This window comes from Lichenostomus cassidix, chromosome 18, assembly GCF_008360975.1.
Source record: "Lichenostomus cassidix isolate B80296 chromosome 18, HeHo_3.0, whole genome shotgun sequence".
Taxonomy (NCBI): domain Eukaryota; kingdom Metazoa; phylum Chordata; class Aves; order Passeriformes; family Meliphagidae; genus Lichenostomus; species Lichenostomus cassidix.
In genome coordinates, this window is record NC_139498.1 from 6,651,829 (window position 1) to 6,670,306 (window position 18,478).

General features: G+C 56.9%; 1 protein-coding gene across 3 annotated transcripts in view; it reads left to right on the forward strand.

Annotated features, from left to right (window-relative positions):
- The first annotated feature begins 401 nt into the window (after positions 1-401).
- Positions 402-18,478, forward strand: part of ITGB4 (integrin subunit beta 4) — a 28,390-nt gene continuing 10,313 nt past the window's right edge. The window contains exons 1-29 of one of the 3 annotated variants that reach the window (XM_085077763.1): positions 402-965; positions 4,807-4,898; positions 5,164-5,246; positions 5,709-5,810; positions 6,188-6,392; positions 6,858-6,954; positions 7,320-7,491; positions 8,097-8,360; positions 8,768-8,857; positions 9,027-9,149; positions 9,262-9,429; positions 9,668-9,744; positions 9,893-10,104; positions 10,490-10,593; positions 10,752-10,850; positions 11,611-11,737; positions 11,875-11,994; positions 12,451-12,557; positions 12,888-12,921; positions 13,371-13,559; positions 14,053-14,156; positions 14,543-14,601; positions 15,205-15,228; positions 15,388-15,536; positions 15,618-15,797; positions 16,336-16,484; positions 16,936-17,140; positions 17,588-17,748; positions 18,084-18,264. In XM_085077763.1, the coding sequence (XP_084933889.1) occupies positions 961-965; positions 4,807-4,898; positions 5,164-5,246; positions 5,709-5,810; positions 6,188-6,392; positions 6,858-6,954; positions 7,320-7,491; positions 8,097-8,360; positions 8,768-8,857; positions 9,027-9,149; positions 9,262-9,429; positions 9,668-9,744; positions 9,893-10,104; positions 10,490-10,593; positions 10,752-10,850; positions 11,611-11,737; positions 11,875-11,994; positions 12,451-12,557; positions 12,888-12,921; positions 13,371-13,559; positions 14,053-14,156; positions 14,543-14,601; positions 15,205-15,228; positions 15,388-15,536; positions 15,618-15,797; positions 16,336-16,484; positions 16,936-17,140; positions 17,588-17,748; positions 18,084-18,264 (3,682 nt within the window). In that variant the 5' untranslated portion in view covers positions 402-960. The remainder of the gene's footprint in view (positions 966-4,806; positions 4,899-5,163; positions 5,247-5,708; positions 5,811-6,187; positions 6,393-6,857; positions 6,955-7,319; positions 7,492-8,096; positions 8,361-8,767; positions 8,858-9,026; positions 9,150-9,261; positions 9,430-9,667; positions 9,745-9,892; positions 10,105-10,489; positions 10,594-10,751; positions 10,851-11,610; positions 11,738-11,874; positions 11,995-12,450; positions 12,558-12,887; positions 12,922-13,370; positions 13,560-14,052; positions 14,157-14,542; positions 14,602-15,204; positions 15,229-15,387; positions 15,537-15,617; positions 15,798-16,335; positions 16,485-16,935; positions 17,141-17,587; positions 17,749-18,083; positions 18,265-18,478) is intronic. The other 2 variants (XM_085077764.1, XM_085077765.1) reach the window with 2 other exon arrangements.

Sequence of the window (18,478 nt, forward strand, 5' to 3'; positions counted from 1 at the left end):
CTGGGGAAGGGGTTTGGATGGAGCCCAGCAGGAGGGGTGTGGGCGTAGGGATGGATGGGTCTCATTCACAGAGCTACAAGGGGTTTTGTAGACCCTTGAGGCAGATTTACTGCAGGTGAGGAGTGGTCTGCATGCTCGTGTCCTGGAGAAAGCAGGATGCAGATCCATCCTCTTTGCAAGCCAAGCACCGAGGCTGGGCTCGGCATGGCTGTCGAGGCAGGAATTTACCTGATATTCCAGCAAGGAGTCACCTGGGCATTGAGAGTGACACCTCCCAGCCGTGCCAGGGGGAAATTTGGAGAAACCCCCGGCACGGGAGGTCGGGGAGCTCCCTCAGCTCTGCCCTGAGCAGGCAGGAGAAGCCTCTCCACCCTCCCTCCCCACGGCAGCACCTTCCCAGCCCCGCTCAGCCCTTTTCCTGTGGGACGGTGCTCGGTGCGGAGGGAGGATCCGGAGGGCTGTGCCTGCCCAGGTGTGCGAGCGAGCAACGAATGCCAGCCCTGCGTCACGGGCATCCCCTCCTCCCTCCCCGCCGGGATAAAACTTCTCCTCACCTGGGATCCAACCTCATTTATCGCAGCTCCCACCTCTCCTCCCTGCCAGCCCCTCGGGAGGGCGAGACGGCAGCGGCGGGACAGCGAGGGGAGCGAGAACAAAGTGGATATTTGACTGGAGGGTTCAGGAATCCGCGGGGAGTTATGCGGGATCGCGGGCTGGCTGCACTCCCCGCCGGACCGGGAGTTGACGTTTAACCGGAAAGAGTAAAAGGGACACAAAATAGAGAGGAGGGAGCAAAAAAGAAAAGAAAAAAAAAAGGAAAGCAGAGCCCAAAGCTGGAAATCAAGTTGCGGCAGCGAAGCAGCGCGTTGCCCCTCTGCCTTCGGGAGAATTTCTTGGCTTGCTGCGTTGGGTGCCTGTTATTCGGCCGAGCTTTTGGACACTGAGTCAGACCCAGCGCTAATGAGGTTTGTGGAATTAATTCATCTGCTGCGTCCAGCTCGCTTGAACTTTGCGGCGCTGCTGAAGCGGGCAGGGAATCAGTGCGCGGGCAGGTGGGCAGGACACGGGCAGGACACGCGGGGCTCAGTCCCTGCCCGCCTGGTCCCTGGGTTTCCCTGGGTTTCCCTGGTTTTTCCCTGGGATTTGGCTGTCGGACACCGTCCCGTGCCTCGGGCTGGCCGGGAGAGGCGATGCAGGTGCCCGGGCAGGGCTCTGGGGGCTGCACGGGTGGGTTTGTCCCTGCAGGTATCGGGTGGCTGTCAGGGAGCGCTGGCAGGGTGGCCTGGGTGGGCTGGCACGGCAGAGCCCTTTGGGGACAGGTTGGACAGGTTGGTTTCCCCCTATCCCTCAGCCCTGTTCCAGGGGGAAAGGCTGTTGTGGCTCGGAGCTGGCAGGGGAAGCTTTCTCGGGTGAAAGTGTGCAAGGTCAGCCGGGCTGGGGGTGAGCACAGCGGGGTTGTTTTCCAGAACTGCTGGCTGCTCCTGAGAAGGAGGAGCAAGGGATACCCTAGGGGAAAAAGCCAGGAGAGAGGGTAGGTCCAGGGTGGGCTTTGCTGAGCTGCAGGTGTTTGGGGTATTTGCAAATTAGTGGATCTGAAAAGGGAGGGGAATAGGGAAAGAGGATTGGGGTGGGGGACCTGACGGGTGTGGGTTCGGTGGGGTAAAAGGGGATGAAGAGAGGAAAAGTGTCCCGTGGGGCCCAAGGAGCAGAGCAGGTGGCAGGAGCAGCACGTGGAGGGAACGGGAGAGTCCTGGGCTGGGCTGGCATCTGGGTAATCCCACAGGCAGGGTCCTGCCCTCCCTTCCTCCGCTCCTGGGGGTTCCTCCTGCCCAAACTGGGGGGCAGAGGGAGGAGATGACCCCACAGCCACCAGCCCCGCACAGCACAGGGGTGTTGGCCACAAAGCAGCTCCATGTGGGTCCCCAGGCTGGGTCCTGCCGTGCTTTGTCCCTCGCTGGAGGATGCTGGGGCCACATCTGGGGTGTGGAGCTCAGCCTGGGAGCTGCAAACAACAAATGGAGACTCACATGGAGACTCACACTGAGTCTCTCCAGGAGCACATCTGGGGAAGGAGGGGAGAGGGATGGGGAAGGCAAACAGAACCAGACTGGTATGATTTAGTGTGTAAGTGATGATTTGATTCGCAGGTTGGATTTCTGGTAGTTTTTTGTGGGGTCTGGCTTGGTAATTTTCAAGTTTTAGAGCACAGCCCCAGCAGCTCTGTGCCACCACGTGTGCTGGGGAGAGAGAGAGAGAGCAGGAGCTGTGTCCCTGATCCCCTGGGCTCTAACCCTGTCCTCTGTCCCATTGCACCAGTGGCTTGTTCAGAGCATTACTGGATTGTTGGTGATGAGGCAGACAGCCCAAGGCTCAAGGGTTCCTGGCATATTTCTAGAGCTTTGCTGGCTACATCAAGGTGCAGGCAAAGGCTGGGGGAGCAAGAGGAGACCTGGAGGAAATGCCAGAGCAGGTCTGGGAAGTGGTAGGAAGTTTGTGTGCAGCCAGGAGCTGCTCTGCCTCACTCCTTGTTTTTGTACAACTGAACAGGGTTTTTTTGTTGTTGTTGTTGTTGCTGTCGTCATGAAAACCCAACCAAATCCTGCAGCTTTCCTGAAGTGAAAGTGGCGTTTTCCCTTCCAGGGGACACTTTGGAAAGCAAGGGGTGGCCACTCCCATATTTTTGCACAAATATTGCAGGCTGCATTCCTGCAGTGGCCATGCTCTGTGCCACCACTGCCCAGCCCCCTGGCACCTGCCCAGAAAAATCCTTGAAGGTTGGTGGCTCACAGAGCAACAGGGACGTTAATACTGAGCATGATTTTATGGCCTTTTATCTCAGCTCTTGAAAAGAGGTGACGGCAATTTATGTGCCCGAGGCCCGGGGTGTGTCCATCCGTTCCTGGGTGAGTTTTCCTAACTGGTGATTAAAGGGAGAGGAATTAGGTTTTTTTGAGCTCAGTAGTCTGGTCCCACACTCAATCCTCATGCTGTGGTGGGAGATGGGATTTGCTGGGTGCTTGGGAGATGTTTTCAACTGTGTTTTGCCCCCGTGGGCTCTAAGGATTTCCTCCCCACCCTTTCATCCCACATCTAACTGGCACCTCCCCACTTCTGTCTCTGTAGTGTCCTGAGCTGGAATGCTGAGGCAGAACAAGGGAAAAAGGGATTTTCCTGGCTTCAGAATCCACCTGTGTTGGTAGCAAGGGACACAGCATTTGCCAGTGAGTGTTGGTGTGAGGACTGTCACTGCAGGAGGTGACAGGCATGTCCAGGATGAGGCCAGCCAGGCTCAGAGCCAGTGCTGGGACTTGACCTGGGGACACTCAGTGTGGCAGGGAGGGCAGCAGAGGAGTTCCCTGGTCAGCTGGTACCTTTTACCCCTCAGGAAAGCAGCACATTGGCAAAACAGCACATTGGCTACACATCCTGAGGAACAGCAGAGCTTCCCAGGGTTTCCTCAGAGATGCTGCCCTGAGGCTCCTGTGTTTCTCACGTTGAAGCCATGGGACATCAATGACTGTGATAAATCCCTCTGGGCACAGCTGGCAGGATGAGTGAGACACTAATGTCCTGTCAGTTGCTGCCTGTGTGTCTCAGGGAACCAGTGCAGCCACCAAGGAGATGTGCTGTGGGGTGGACACTGGGTTGGTTGAGCCCTGTGTCACAACAATTGCTGAAATCAGTGGATTTCCCCTGGCTGCAGAGGCCAAATGATCTGATCTGGTGCTGTTGAGAGCAGGTTGGGTCTTTCCAGGGGTTTCCCTGCACCCCACGCCAGGCTGTGAGGAGCTGAATCTCCAGGTAACTGCTCTGTGTGCTGATGTACCTCAGGGAACTCGGACATTGTTACTGCACACAACAACCATTCCCATTTTCTTTCCCTGTTCTGAGTGGTTTTCACATTCTTTTCATCTTACAGTCAGGGCTGACACAGCAAGAAGCTCTAAGACAATTCATTCACATTTTTTATTTCACACTTGCATCTTCCAGAAAGGAAAATCCTTAAAGATATCTTCACACTGTTGTTTTTCCCTTGACTGCTCCCACTTGCCCTGCTGGGTGCCAGAATGTGCCAGAATGAACCTCTGGCACCACAGCTGCACAACTCAAGTTCCAGCTTTGTGCCTTTTGTTTATCACATCCAAATGCTGACTTCTGGCACTGAGTGTTCTCAGTCACGTGTGGGTGCAGGGAGAATGGTTCACTCTGTTTAGGATTTGACCTCTGCATCCATCAAGGGGTCCTGCTGCCCTGGACAGGACAGAGGGGAGCTGCCAGGCTCTCAAAACCACAGATCCATTCAACAACTCCAAAACTCCAAGCCTGGCATTTCCCAGGGCCTCACCCTCTTTTTATTCCATCCTGGAAACTCTTAGTGTGATAGGAAATAGCTGAAGGGAGGGGTCATTGTTGCTTTTGGGGAGAGATGTGGACAGTCACTTTGTTTTCCTCCACTTTTTTTTTTTCCCAAACCTGCCAGGAAAAGCAATGTCTTGGCCTGGTCAGAGCTCTCACGTGTGGATGGTGCTGGAATCCAGCCAGGAGCCTCCTGTGCTCCAGCTGCCTGCACTGACCAGGGATGGCACTGCTGGGAATTTGGAGCCTTTGGCAGATGCCTGAGTGAAGGACAAACCACCCTTGGCTTTGCTGTTGTGCCCTGCCCTACAGAGCTCAATGAATGCTTCCAGCCTCAGCTTCCCCTGGGTGTGCAGGGCTGGGCAGAGGCTCTGTGGGAGCTGCCCTGGCCACATCCAGGTCCATTTCCACCTCCCAGCTCTCTGCCATGTAGCAATCCCTTTGTTTCAGGAGGAAGAGGATGGATGTGCTGCCACGGGTGTGTGCCAGGCTGCTCCTCCTGTCCCTGCTATGTGCCACCAGCCTCTGCCAATGGAGCAAAAGTGAGTGAAGCCGTGCTGGCTCTGTCTGCCACCTCCCCTCGGGGGCTGTGTGAACCTGTCCTGGGCTCCAGACACACCAATCCTCATGTGGAGACACCTGCTCTGTGCTCTTCCTGCTGTTTTTCACCTCAGCATTTGGGGTCCCCCTCTTGGTACCCTGCTGCAGTTTTGCACTAAGCAGGCAAAACCTCCATCCCTGCATGGGATCAGCCTTTCCCCTCCCTCCCACATGTTGGTTTACCCCATCCCTGATCTCTGCTGGCAGGTAACCGCTGTGTGCTGTCGCGGGCCAAGAGCTGCACCGAGTGCATCCGGGTGGATAAGGACTGCTCCTTCTGCACTGATGAGGTGAGACCTTCCAGGGCAGCCTGGGGCTCCACTTCCCACCCTCCTGATGGAGGGATCCCACCACTCTCAGTGGGAGAGGGACATGAGCAGGGACAGCTTCTGGATCCAGCTTCTCTTCTGGATGGGAATTGCTGAAATGTGGATTTCCTTTTGGTGCTGAAAATGAGGGACGGGAAAATTGCAGCAATACAGGGATTTAGCAGGAAATGTCCATATGCCAGAAACAGTGTGTGCAAGGGATGGAGGGAGGGTTTTGTCCCACTGGTGGGAGCTCACTGGTGGCCACATTTCTGCTGCTGGGGGACACTGGTGGTTCTGTGTGAGACTCATCCCTATCTCTGCCCCACTCCTGCTCCCAAAGGCTCTCAGCACAGGACTTTGCTTCCTGCCCCGTGTATTTCCCCCTCTCATGGTGGATCTGGTGCTTTCTGTGGCTCTGATGCTGTCCTTGCTCCCTGGCAGAGCTTCGAGGAGCCGCGCTGTGACCTGCGGGAGAACCTGCTGCGCTCGGGCTGCGGCGAGGCCAGCATCGTGTACACCCGGGGGGAGATGAGGACAGAGAAGGTGTGTGCTGGGGACACAGCCTGGGCTCAGCCCCTCCCGAGGGATCCTTCATCCTCCCCTAGTCTTCAGCAAGAAGGCACAGATCACTGTTTATGTAGGGTCTACTCAAAATAAAGCGTTCCCTAGGTGATGAGTGTCTTGGCCACCAGTCCTGATCCAGGCTGGGGTGACTTTGCAGACAGAGCAGATGTGAGCAAAATGCTCAGCTCGCTCTGGAGGAGACTGGCTGGACATGGGGAGGCTGTTGGGCAGAACCCGAGGGAGGGGAGCCTGATCATCCCTGCCTTTGCCCTTCCCACACATCTCCATGCTCCTCCTCCTCGCTGCATCTGAGCAGGAGATGGAGTCCATGCCCTTCACACCACTCCTCTTCACAGAATTTCAGCATCAACACATCCCTGCAGAGGACCCAGGTGTCCCCCCAGGCCATGTACATGAGGCTGAGGGCTGGGGAGGAGATGAGCTTCGACATGGATGTCTTCCAGCCCAAGGAGAGCCCCGTGGATCTCTACATCCTCATGGACTTCTCCTACTCCATGTCTGATGATCTGGACAACCTCAAAAGCATGGGGCAGCACCTAGGTGAGGGCAGAGGTGGGCTGAGAGGGGAGCCAGCTCCTGTGCTGATGGAGGCAGGCAGCTCAATCCTCTCCTGCCTGCGGCTGAAAGTGCTCGGCTGGCAGAGGGCTGAGAGGTGTCTGATTTAATTAGAGCTTCTCATTATCACTGCTCTGTGGGGGGATGCCTCTCTGGTCCTGCAGGGATCTTCACATGTGTTCTCCCCTTCCAGCCCCTCAGAGCTGGTCTGTGCAGAGCCTTTGGCATCTTGAACCTGCTAGTGCAGGAGCTGCAGTTTTGGGGCTGCCAAGGGGGTGTAGGGTTCTGCCCCATAAAAGCCCAAAGATCTTAGAAGCTGACAGTTTGGGAATCTTTTCTAAGAACTGACCAGCAGAGAAGATGCCCTCAAAAGGACTTAGTTCTCCCAGGTGTGAGCTCACAGGCATCTCTTTATTGATGTGTCTCCCCCTTCCTTTCCTCCCCTCCCAGCGGAGTTCCTGCAAGCCCTGACTTCCAATTACACCATTGGATTTGGCAAGTTCGTGGACAAAGTCTCATCCCCTCAGACAGACATGAGACCTGAGAAGTGAGTGAGCCCAGTGGGTCCCTGGGGAGGAGCAGAGGGAGTGGGAAGTGCCTTCTGTTCCTCTGTGGCTTCCAGTGTCTGTGGTGCAAGAGCCTCAATCCATCTCTCTGCCTTCAGTGCCAGTGTCTTCCCATCCCCAGGGCTTGCTGTGGCACCATGACAATGCCAGCAGTGTCACCCTCTGCTCTCAGACCTTCCCTGCTCTGCCATGCCAGACTGCACATCTTGTCTCCTCCATCTCTGCCCTCATCCCTTCTCCCTCTCCCTGCTGGTTGCTGAGCTGCTCAACTCCATGGCTTCCCTGGTGGGATTTCCCTGCCCCCTTTGCCCCTGCCCCACCCCAAACCCCTGTCCATCTCTCCCAGGCTGCGTGAGCCTTGGTTCAACGCCGACTCGCCGTTCTCCTTCAAGAACGTCATCCGCCTGACCAGCAACATCAACCACTTCAGCCAGGAGCTGCGCAAGGAGCGCATCTCCGGCAACCTGGATGCCCCCGAGGGAGGCTTTGATGCCATCCTGCAGACGGCTGTGTGCAAGGTGAGGCTGGCCAGGGATGCAGGAGCTGGGTTTTTGATGAGTGGATCTTCCTGGTACCCATTGCTGAGCCACACACTGGGCAGCTGCAGGTTTAGCTGCATTTGGCTCTTGCCCTCCCAGCCACACACTCCCAGTGCCAAGCTGGTTTGCATTCCCAGTTTTCCCCAAGTCTCAGAACGTGTGTGTCCTGCTGTTTGATGCCCAGCACAGGAGCTGCTTGCTGGGCACCCTGCAGGAGCTCTTTTCTCTGTCTCGCTCTGTGCCTGCGGTGATGAAACTGCTCCCTGGAAAAGAGCCCACTTGGGCTTGGCTGAGGGCTGAGCACAGCTCCAGACACGTCCAGGGAAGCGTGGGCTTGCCCCCTGTCCATACATGTGCCTGGCACCGAGCTGCTGGGTGGGACACACCCGTGCTTTGGGGGGCAGATGGGTGCTGGGAATCCTGGGGCCACGTGGCTGGCTGTGCCCTCTGCCAGGTGCAGGTGGTGCCTTGTCCCTTGGGTATTCCAGCTCCCATCAGTGCTGGCCTGCCAGCAGCTGCAGGTGCTGTGCAGGGCTTTGGGAGGCACAGAGATCAAGGTTCCTTCTCGCCCTCCCTGGCTGCAGGATAAGATTGGCTGGAGAAAGGACAGCACTCACCTGCTCGTGTTCTCCACCGAGTCTGCCTTTCACTACGAAGCTGATGGTACCAACGTCCTGGCAGGGATCCTGGCGAGGAACGACGAGCAGTGTCACCTGGACAGCCATGGCACCTACGTGTATGACACCAAGCAGGACTATCCCTCAGTGCCCACCCTGGTGCGCCTGCTGGGCCAGCACAACATCATCCCCATCTTCGCTGTCACCAACCACTCCTACAGCTACTATGAGGTGAGGAGATCACGGCAATGATGTCCTGTGGGATTACATTTCCTCCAGGACCATTGTTCCTCTGCTTCAGCTCGGCTGTGAGGAGAAGGTGTTCTCCTACCTCCTGTCCCCAAGTGCTAAACCAACACTTTGATATTTGGGAGGGTGCCCCACTGTGCTGGGGGGCTGCTCTGGGCTGTGGGAGGTCTCAGGGTGGATTCCTGGGTGCAGGAATGTGGGCTTCTAGAGGTCTCTCTGTCTTGGTTTCTGCTTCTTGTAAAGCAGTGGGGGCACAGAGCTGGAGAGTAATTTAGGTCACAAGGGACATTGGAGGTCTCTGGTCCAAGTCCTGCTCAAAGCAGAACCCTCTCCAGTGCCAGAGGAGCATTCTCAAGGCCTCAGCTCAGGGGGCTCCTCTCTCTCTGCAGAAGCTGCACAAGTATTTCCCCATCTCTGAGATCGGGGTGCTCCAGGAAGACTCCTCCAACATCGTGGAGCTGATCCGCACAGCCTTTGAGGTAATGGTGCTCCCTGGGGCTTCATTCTGGTTCCCAGAGAGGGCAGAGGGTGGGAATCTCCTGAGCAGGAGAGCAGGCAGGAGGCAGGATGTGCCCCTCTGGAGCAGGCCATGGGGTGGTGACAGGGCATTGCTGAAAATCAGAGTTGTGTTTCTCCTCTGCCACCCAGCGCATCCGCTCCAAGATGGACATCCGGGCTGACTTCACCCCCAAGGCCCTGAAGACAGAGTTCACCTCCTCCATGTTTCACAAGACAGACTCTGGCTCCTTCGACATCACCCGGGGCAAAGTGGTAAGTGGTCGGATGGCAGCAGAGCAAGGTGCCAGGGGCTGAGCTCCCCGTGCCCGGCTGAGATGTGCTCCAGCAGAGCTGGCTCATCCCTGCAGTGTGTCCCTTCCTTCAGGGCAAGTTCCACATGCACGTGAAGGCTCTGGAGTACGTGGGTGGGCAGCACGTCTGCAGCCTCCCCGAGAAGGAGCGGCACGGAGTGATCCACGTGAAACCCACGTCCCTGAGTGACAGCCTGACGGTCTCAGCTGCTGTCGTCTGTGATGTGTGTCCCTGTGAGCAGGTGGGGTGATGAACAGTGTCCTCCTCCTCCTCCTGGGCAGCCTGGGGTGGGAATGTGTTGGCTGGTGTCTGTGGGTCCTGCTCGACCCCTCAGCGATGCTCAGCCTGGCCAAGATCTCCATCACTGCCTGGTCCAAGCTGGGTGTGATGTCCTGTGTGTCCTTGGTCTCCAAAGCTTTGCCCCTGGATCTGCCCTTCTGATTCCTGAAATCATTTTGGAATTCTCTCTTCTCTTCCAGCAACAAGAGCTGGACTCACCCAAGTGTAGTTTCCATGGGAATTTTGTCTGTGGACAGTGCATCTGCCACCCTGGATGGTAAGGATCATGTCCAGCTCCCTCCTCCCAGGAATCCTGCCAGGTCTGGTGACCTGCAGTGACACAAACTCCTTCCCTGGCATCCTGCCCAGCACCCCTCTGCCCTGCGCTCTGCCCCTGCCCCTCTCAGCACCATCTCTGTCCCCAGGCGAGGCGACACATGCGACTGCTCCCCGGCGTCATCCCCCAACAACGAAGCCTGCATCCGCCCCGGGGACGTGGAGCCGTGCTCGGGCCGGGGCGAGTGCCTGTGCGGGAAGTGCCAGTGCTACTCCGAGGATCTCACCCTGCGCTTCGACGGAGCCTTCTGCGAGTTCGACGTGCTGCAGTGCCCGCGCACCTCCGGCTTCCTCTGCAACGGTGGGAGCAGCCCCACAGCCCCCCGGCCGGGGGATGTGCTGGGTCTGGGGGCACAGACAGGGTGTCCTGGGCTGGTGGCACTGCTGTGGAGGGGCTGAGTGACCAGTGGTGGGCTGCGGGGACTCTGTGCTTGTGGACGTGCAGGGAGGAGGCTGCGGAGTCTGTTTGCAGCCCCTTTGCACCCCGAGAAGAAGAAGCAGCCCCTTTGCACCCAAAAAAAAGTCCCTTTGCAGCTCCTTTGCACCCCAAGAAGAAGTCCCTTTGCAGCCTCTTTGCACCCCAAAAAGAAGCCCCTTTGCAGCCCAGGGAAAGTGGGGGAGCCACAGCTAGGGCTGGGGGCACAGCACAGCCCTGGAGCCCAGGTAATCCCCCCTGTCACCCCCAGACCGTGGCCGCTGCTCCAGGGGTGCCTGTGTGTGTGAGAGCGGCTGGGAGGGCCCTGGCTGTGAATGTCCCACCAGCAGTGACACCTGCATCGACAGCCGAGGGGTAAGTACTGCCCCGCCCTGCCCTGCCCTGTGACCTCTGCTCCAGGCAGTTGTCCCACTGCTGGAATCCCTGGGCTGCTGGGACACCTTGCTGACTCCCAGAGCTGCTGTGTGCCTGTGATTGCCCTCGGACACTGACTGTCACCTCCTCTCTGCCAGGGCATCTGCAATAACCACGGCAGGTGTGAGTGTGGCAGGTGCATCTGTGACATGGCCTCGCTCTACACCAGCTCCACCTGCGAAATCAGCTACTCCCTGGTGAGTCCCTCCGGGTTTGTCAATGATTGCAACGGAGAGAAAGGCAAAGCAGAGATGAAGGTGTATCTCAGTCAGGAGCAAAATCCTGAGCAAGGGTTACTCTCACCTGTCCTGTCGCCAGGAAGGGGCTGGAGTTGGAGCTGTTTTGTAGCCACAGGCTTTCTTTGCCCTCCTGTTCACAGCAGCAACTGTTGAATGTCTGTCTGTTTATCTGCACCCTGCTGATGGGCAGGGCTCTGAGGCTCGGCTTGTTCTGATTTGCCTCAAGGCTGGAAAAAAACCTCATTTCATAGAATCACAGACTGCTTTGGGTTGGAAGGGACCTTAGAGCTCATCTGGTTCCAGCTCCCCTGCCATGGCAGGGACACCTTCCACCACACCAGTTTGCTCAGGGTGCCATCCAACCTGGCCTTGAACACATTTGATTTCCCCATGGACAAACATGGGCTAATCCCACAGTGGGGATGGAGAAAGCTGCCTTGGTCAGTTTTTGGAAAGGCCACCAAAACCCTTGGAGAAGATCTAATTGCTGCCCAAATGCATGCTATTGGTGTAAGAGATTTTGGAGCTGGCTGGGCTCATAAATCCTTTTTCAGCTGCTTGTTTTCAGTAATTCCTCTTTTTGACCTGGACCTTGCCCTGGTTCTGGGCTGAGGATGCAGTGCTGCCTGTCCAGCTCTGCCTTTCCAAGGCTGTGTCCTCCCTTGCTCCTGTGGGCTGTCCCTGACCATCCCACCTCACCCCACCCCACCTCTCCCAGGGCTTCCAGGCTGTGTGTGAGAGCATCAGGGACTGTGTCCGCTGCCAGACCTGGGGGACAGGCAACCTGAAAGCCAACTGCAGCTCGTGCCACCTCCAGATCCAGATGGTGGAGGAGCTGAAGAAAGGTACTGTGAGAAGCAGAACTGAGCGGAGACACGTGGGGTGCCCTGCTCTGGGGGTGTGTGTGTGTGTGTGCAATGGGGCTGTCCCCAAGTCTTTCCTGGCCCTGGTGACTTCACAGCCATGTCCCCTCTCCCCGCAGAGGAGGCTGGTGAGTACTGCTCCTTCCAGGATGAGGATGATGACTGCACCTACCACTACACCCTGGAGGGAGACCCCAGCGTCCTTCCTAACACCACTGTGCGTGTGCAGAAGAATAAAGGTGAGCAGGGACCTGGGAGGAGCAGGGGATGTCCAGCCTGGGGTCTGAATCAGAGTGACCCACTCCACAGTGCCTCCAGTCCCTGCTTTGTCCCTTTGCTGTGGCCCTGGGCAGGGTGAGCTGAGGCAGCACCTCCCTGCCCACTTTGCTGTGTGACACTGAACTGCAAGAGGTGCAGTGTGGCACCTCAGAGAGACCTTTAGGGATCAGAGCCTTTCCCCTGCTGCTGCAGGCAGGGATTGCTGAAGGTGCTGCACACTTTGGGGATGGCTGGGTGTGAGCAGAGGTGTGACAGTCCTCCCTGAACAGCATTTCTCATTGTGAGGAATTCTCGAGGTTGACTGGGCTGCTCCATCCCTCAGAGAGCTGTGGTCCAGCCTTTCCCCTCCATCCCTGCCTCCCTGCACACCCCACATAGGGGTTCATGCCCAGGGGTGACAGCACTGTCCCTTGCAGAGTGCCCACCTGGGAGCTTCCTCTGGCTCATCCCACTGCTCATCTTCCTCATCCTGCTCCTGGGGCTGCTGCTGCTGCTCTGCTGGAAGTTCTGTGCCTGCTGCAAGGTGAGTGCCTCAGCTGGCTTGCCCAGCCCAGGGAGAGAACCAGATGTGGCCAAAAACATGGCAAATTTCCAGAATCCACCCAGCCTCCAGCATGGCCAGATTGGCAGGGGATGTCCCTGTGGTATCCAGTACCCCTGCTGTTGTCAACACAGGTTGCTGTGGGATTTCCCCCACTGAAGGGATATCTGGCTAAAATCAGCTTCCAGAGATGATATTTCCATCCACCCACTGCCCATCCCTCCCTGCTGATGTGGATCCTCCCTGATGGAGACAGGAGGGGTTTTGCCCTTGGCCACACAGTGATTGTGTCTCTGGTCATTTGTTTTCCAGGCTTGCCTGGCCCTGCTTCCCTGCTGTGCACGAGGTACCAACCTTTGGTTCTGGGGGGAGAGGGGTCTGTGGGATTCACTGCCTTCCTGGGCTGGGGCTGTGCTGGGAGGAGCATTCCTCCTCTCTGAGCTGGAGAGATGGATTGGGGAGAAGGCTCCTAGCAAAGAGCATGAGCCAAGGAGCCCTGGAGCTGCTGCTCTGCTTTCCCTGCTCCACACCCTGGGATGCCCTGCTGGGAATCCTGCTGCTGGTTCTCCCTGACCATATATCCCTGGTAGTGCTTAGCTGATCTCATGAACACCCCGTAGTGATGATCATGAACACCTCTTGCTCCCTCCATCCTACTCCCATCCTGACATCCCAACACCCTCAGCATGGTGGAAACCCTAAATATCCCCCAGAACAGAGTCCCTGGAGTTGGGAAGCCGATGGCTGGCATTGTCCCAATGTGCCCAGGCTCTGACCCCACCCCTGGCCCTGCAGGTCGCACGGTTGGCTTCAAGGAGGATCACTACATGCTCCGCCACAGCCTCATGTCCTCTGACCACCTGGACACTCCCCTGGTGCGCAGTGGATCCCTCAAGGGCCGCGACACGGTGCGCTGGAAGATCCACAACAATGTCCACAAGCAGGGTGTCACCTCCCCCGCTGCCACCAACCCCAAGGAGCTGAGTGAGTGCCACCTGTGAGGGACAGCATGGGGAGATGCTGAGGGTGCTGTAAAGAGCCCAAAGCCATGGTGGTGGCCCCAGTGTTACCTCCAAGCCCAGTTACAAGGGTGGCTGTTCCTTTAGCTGCTTCCATGCTGGGGAAGCTGAGCAGCACAGCTCTGTCCAGCCCTGTGGCATGGCAGGGTCCTTGGACACCTCCTGATGTGCCCTGCATGTGTCTTAGTGCCATGAGCTCAGTGAGCCAGCCTTGGTTTCACTGTCTCATCAGGCCAGAGCCACCACTGGATGCTGTTTCCTTCTCTGGATCTGGCAGAGATCTTCCCAGTTTTTCCACTTCTCAGAGGGTTTTCCCTGCTGGTGCTGTCGTGTTTGGGTGTTGGTGGCACAGGATCTGGACACAGAGCATGGCGTGTGTCCCTGTGCTTCCAGCCCTTGGGTGGGTTATTTCTCTGACCAAGAAGGAAGGAGTTTGATTTGGGAATTTCTCTGTCCAGTTCCCTATGGAGTCTCCCTGCGGCTGGCCCGGATTTTCACACAGAACCTGGTGAAAGCAGACAGCCGGGAGTGCGAGCAGCTGCGCAAGGAAGTGGAGGAGAATGTAAGAACCTGGGCACAAGGGGGGCTCAGGGTGGCCTTGGGGACAGCCACACAGGGGGCTGGGCAGTGCTCCTTCCCTGGGAACCCAGACAGCTCTTGAAAGGAAGGAGTAGCTTTTCTTCTTTTGGGAGAAAGCACGATTTTTAAGGTTGCAGTTTTAAGAATTAGCAAAGCATCTTGTTGAGATTTTGGGTTTGCTTTGGAGCATGTGATCTGAAGTTCCTGTTTGGCTTCAGTTTGCAGCCTCTTGCCATGTCCTGGGAAGAAACCTGGTGTGGGAGGGTGAGGGAGGAGGGCCTGGGGTGGCCAGAGGGCTCCTGTCTGCTCCCTGAGCACATCCCTGTTCAGTGAGGGATACTCTGTGAAAGTCCCTCTTGCTCCTTGCAGCTGAACGAGGTTTTCAAGCACATTCCTGGCTGCCACAAGGTCCAGCAGACCAAGTTCAGGTGAGTCAGTGGGGGAGACACTCCTGCAGGGCAGGGTTCCCCCAGGACACTGCTGCTGGTGGGGGGTGGAGCAGAAGGCTGGGATGTGAAATCTGGGATGCTGGGAGGGAGTGTGGTCTGTGAGACAAGCCTAGTGTGGTGCTTCAGAAGCAGAAGGAGGGGCAGAGCAGAGACCACCCAGCTGTGGAGGAGATCTCAGCTGAGCCTGGCTTTGAAGCAGCAGGAGCAAACCCTGGTCACACAGTGCTCAGTGGGAGAATTCCCACAGCCTTCAAAAGTTTCAGCCTGGTGCAAATGCAGGAGTGCCTGGCGCAGGCCGGGAGGAATTTGGGGATGCCAGTGCTGAGCAGGGAGTGGTATCCCCTCCCCACGGCCTGATCCAGATGTGATCTGCCCTGTGGGCACGTTCCTGGCGTTGGGAAACCCAGGGCAAGAGGGAGCAGCCGGGCAGGAGGGAACATGTGCTGGGATCCTGTGGGATGGGTTGGCACCCGCAGGGCAGTGCTGCAGCTCAGACCTGCACGGGGCTGTGATTCACACAGCACTCTGTCTATCCAAAGGTGTTAATCACACTGATTTGGGTTTTTTTTTTAATTCCCCCAGGTTACAGCCCAATTCTGGGAAAAGGTAAGAGGATTTTGCAGCTCTCTGGTGCAGCTTCTCCATCTTTGTGCACACACTTGTGGGGTGACTGAGTGCCCCACACACTCACTGCCCCCCAGCTGCTGTGGGAGATGAGTTATCCTGGTCTCAGCTCTCACCTGCCTTTCCCTCCCTCTCTTCCAGACAGGAACACATCATTGTGGACACAGTGCTCACTGCCCCTTACTCAGCCAAGCCAGACATCATCAAAGTGGTGGAAAAAAACGTTTCCCAGGAGACTTTCAATGAGCTGAAGGTCGCACCGGGTTATTACACCGTGACCTCAGACCAAGGTAGGGAGCAGAGCCCAGCGCTGCCTCCTGGCTGGGCATGAGAGGTTATTTCCCACCTCTCACCCTTGCTCCTTCCCCCAGATGCTCAGGGAATGGTGGAGTTCCAAGAGGCAGTGGAGCTGGTGGACGTCCGTGTCCCGCTCTTCATCAGGGAGGATGATGATGATGAGAAGCAGCTGCAGGTGGAGGCCATCGAGGTACCCAATGGCATTGCAAAGATTGGACGCAGGGTTGTCAACATCACCATCATCAAAGAACAAGGTGAAGGGCTGGCATGGCTTGAGGTGTTTGTGTTTGGGTGTCCACGTGGGCTGATGTGGTTTGGAAGGCACAGTCTGTGTGTCTGAGCACCCCCAGGGCACAGAGCAGAGACTTGCCTGGTGACTCCTGTCTGAAGTCACCTGGGTCTAGACTGGAGCATCTTTTGAAGCATCCAAAGGAGGGTCATCATCCCTGCTGACAGAAATATTTTGATCATCAGAGGTTTAGATGCTACCAATCCCATGACAGATCCTGGGCTGACCATATTCCTCCAGTTTGCAGAGCATTAGAGTGAAGTAAACCCTCTTTGCTGTTATTGTGCTGATGTCCCCAGCACTTTCCCTCTGCTCCCACCTGGCTGTTTGGAGCAGGGAGCACAAACTGGGAGTGGTGAAGCCTCCAGCCCAGGCAATGATACTTCGTGCACAGGTCACATCCATGGGTGACAGGAGCTCTGTTTGGGGAGGACACTTGAGTGTTTGTGATGTGATTCTTCCTGTATTTGCTCTACACATTCCTTCTCTCCTGCCCCTTCCAGCCAGCAGCCTCATCACCTTCCTGCAGCCAGCCTATTCCCACAGCCGCTTCGACAAGCTGGCCAAGATCCCTGTGCTCAGGGAGATCATCGACAATGGAAAATCCCAAGTCACCTACAGGACACGGGATCTCACTGCCAAGAATGGCAGGGTAAGGGTGCTGCTCCTGGCCTTGGCAGGCAGGAAGGAGGGGGAATGTAGGGCTGGGAAAGGGCCAACTCTGGGGTTGCAAAAGAGGGGTTGTCAGGATGTGTCTGGGAGAGGGGCGACCCACAGCTTGGGGTTAGCAGAAGGGTGGACACTCCATCCTTTGCTCCCTGTGCCTCAGGGACCTGAGGGGATGCCTGAGGCAGAGGGTGCTGACTGCCCCTGGAGCTGTGGGCACTGGGAGGCAAATGGGGATTGTCTGGGGGATGAGGGGAAGCTCTCTGTGAGCCTCCTGATGGATACTGCAGGCTGTAATCATAGAGCAGTTTGGGTTGGAAGAGACCTTAAAGTTTCTCTAGTTCCAAGCTCCTGCCATGGGCAGGGACACCTTCCACCAGACCAGGTTGCTCAGAGCCCTTCCAGCCTCACCTTGGACACACCTCTTTCTTCTGCAGGACTACATCTTCACGGAGGGTGAGCTGGTGTTCCAGCCCGGGGAGACCCGGAAGGAGGTGCAGGTGCCCTTGCTGGAGCTGACAGAGATAGACACCCTCCTCAACAACTGCCAGCTCAAGCAATTCACCATCGACCTGCTCCACCCCAAGTATGGCGCCAAGATCGGCCGCTACCCCCAGACCACGGTGACCATCGCTGATCCGGGTAGGGGCTGCCAGTGGGATGACAGTGGGACCAGGGGGGCTGTGGGAACCCCTTCCCGGGCTAGCCCGCGCTGATGTGGTGCTCAGAGTTTCATCCTCGCCCAAAAAGCCGCAGCGAGGTTCCTTCAGATCTGACTGGTAGATTTGGGTCCCCCTCTAGAGGCACGAGTGGGAACAGTCAGAGGGTGGGGAAATAGAGTGGATTCTAAACTCCTTTTCCTTGGGAGTTTGAATGAAAAGCTGTAAAAATAGGGGAGAGGTTGGACTTGCCATGAGCGGTGCATGGTGGTTCCTGTGACTGGACAAGGAAAAGTGCCATCAAGTGGGTCAATAACATAAATAATTTATCACAGCATGGCAGGGCAGTGCTGAGAGAGACACACTTCTTTCTTTTTCATCCAAGGGGGAGGACTGGCACTGATGTGACCTTTCTTCCTCGTGTCTGCAGAGCTCGTGGATGGTGTCCCCTTGATGACTGGCCTGGGCCAGGTCCCACAGTCCCCCAAAGGCCGCCTGAGTGCACCACTTAATCCCAATGCCCATGCCCTCAGCTCCAGGGAAATCAAGTTCAGCTGGCTTCCTCCACCAGGAAAACCCCTGGGGTACAAGGTAAGGGGCGACTGGATCCCAGGGAAGGTGTAGATCCCCTCCTGCAGGTATTTCACACAGACATTTGTACTGAAGGGGTCCAAGTACCCAAAAGAGGGAGCAAGTTCACCTCCATCCTTGACGGACCATTGCTGGGGGAATGAGGGACTTACGAGAAAGATTCGTGGTGGGTTCATCTCCCTTTCCATCACTTATCATGAAGGGCCCAGATTGTCCTGGCCTCCCATTTCAGAGGAATGGCACAACACCCTTGCCAGAGCAGATTTAGAGACAAGGAACTTCTCACCCATTATGTGAGGATCTCAAGGAATCACGGCTTGCTCTTGCTCTGCCAGGTGAAATACTGGATCCAGGGAGACCCCGAGTCAGAAGCCCATCTCCTCGATGTCAAAACCCCATCAGCAGAGCTGAGTAACCTCTACCCCTTCTGCGACTACGAGATGCAAGTCTGTGCCTACAACGCCATGGGAGAAGGGACTTACTCAGACATTGTCCACTGCCGCACGCTGGAGGAGGGTGAGCAACTCCACACCTTCCCTCCCACCACGTGGGAGGTCATTTGTACCTCTGCACCCAGCACAGGGGTCAGGACTTCAGCCCCAAGCTTCTAGTGGTCGTGGGGTCAAGCACTGAGTGTCTCCCACTGCAGCCAGCTGTGATTTGGGGAGCTCTGGGTATCCACTGGTTCCTGACTCACAGTGATGGAGACACTTTGCTTTTGCCTCCCCAG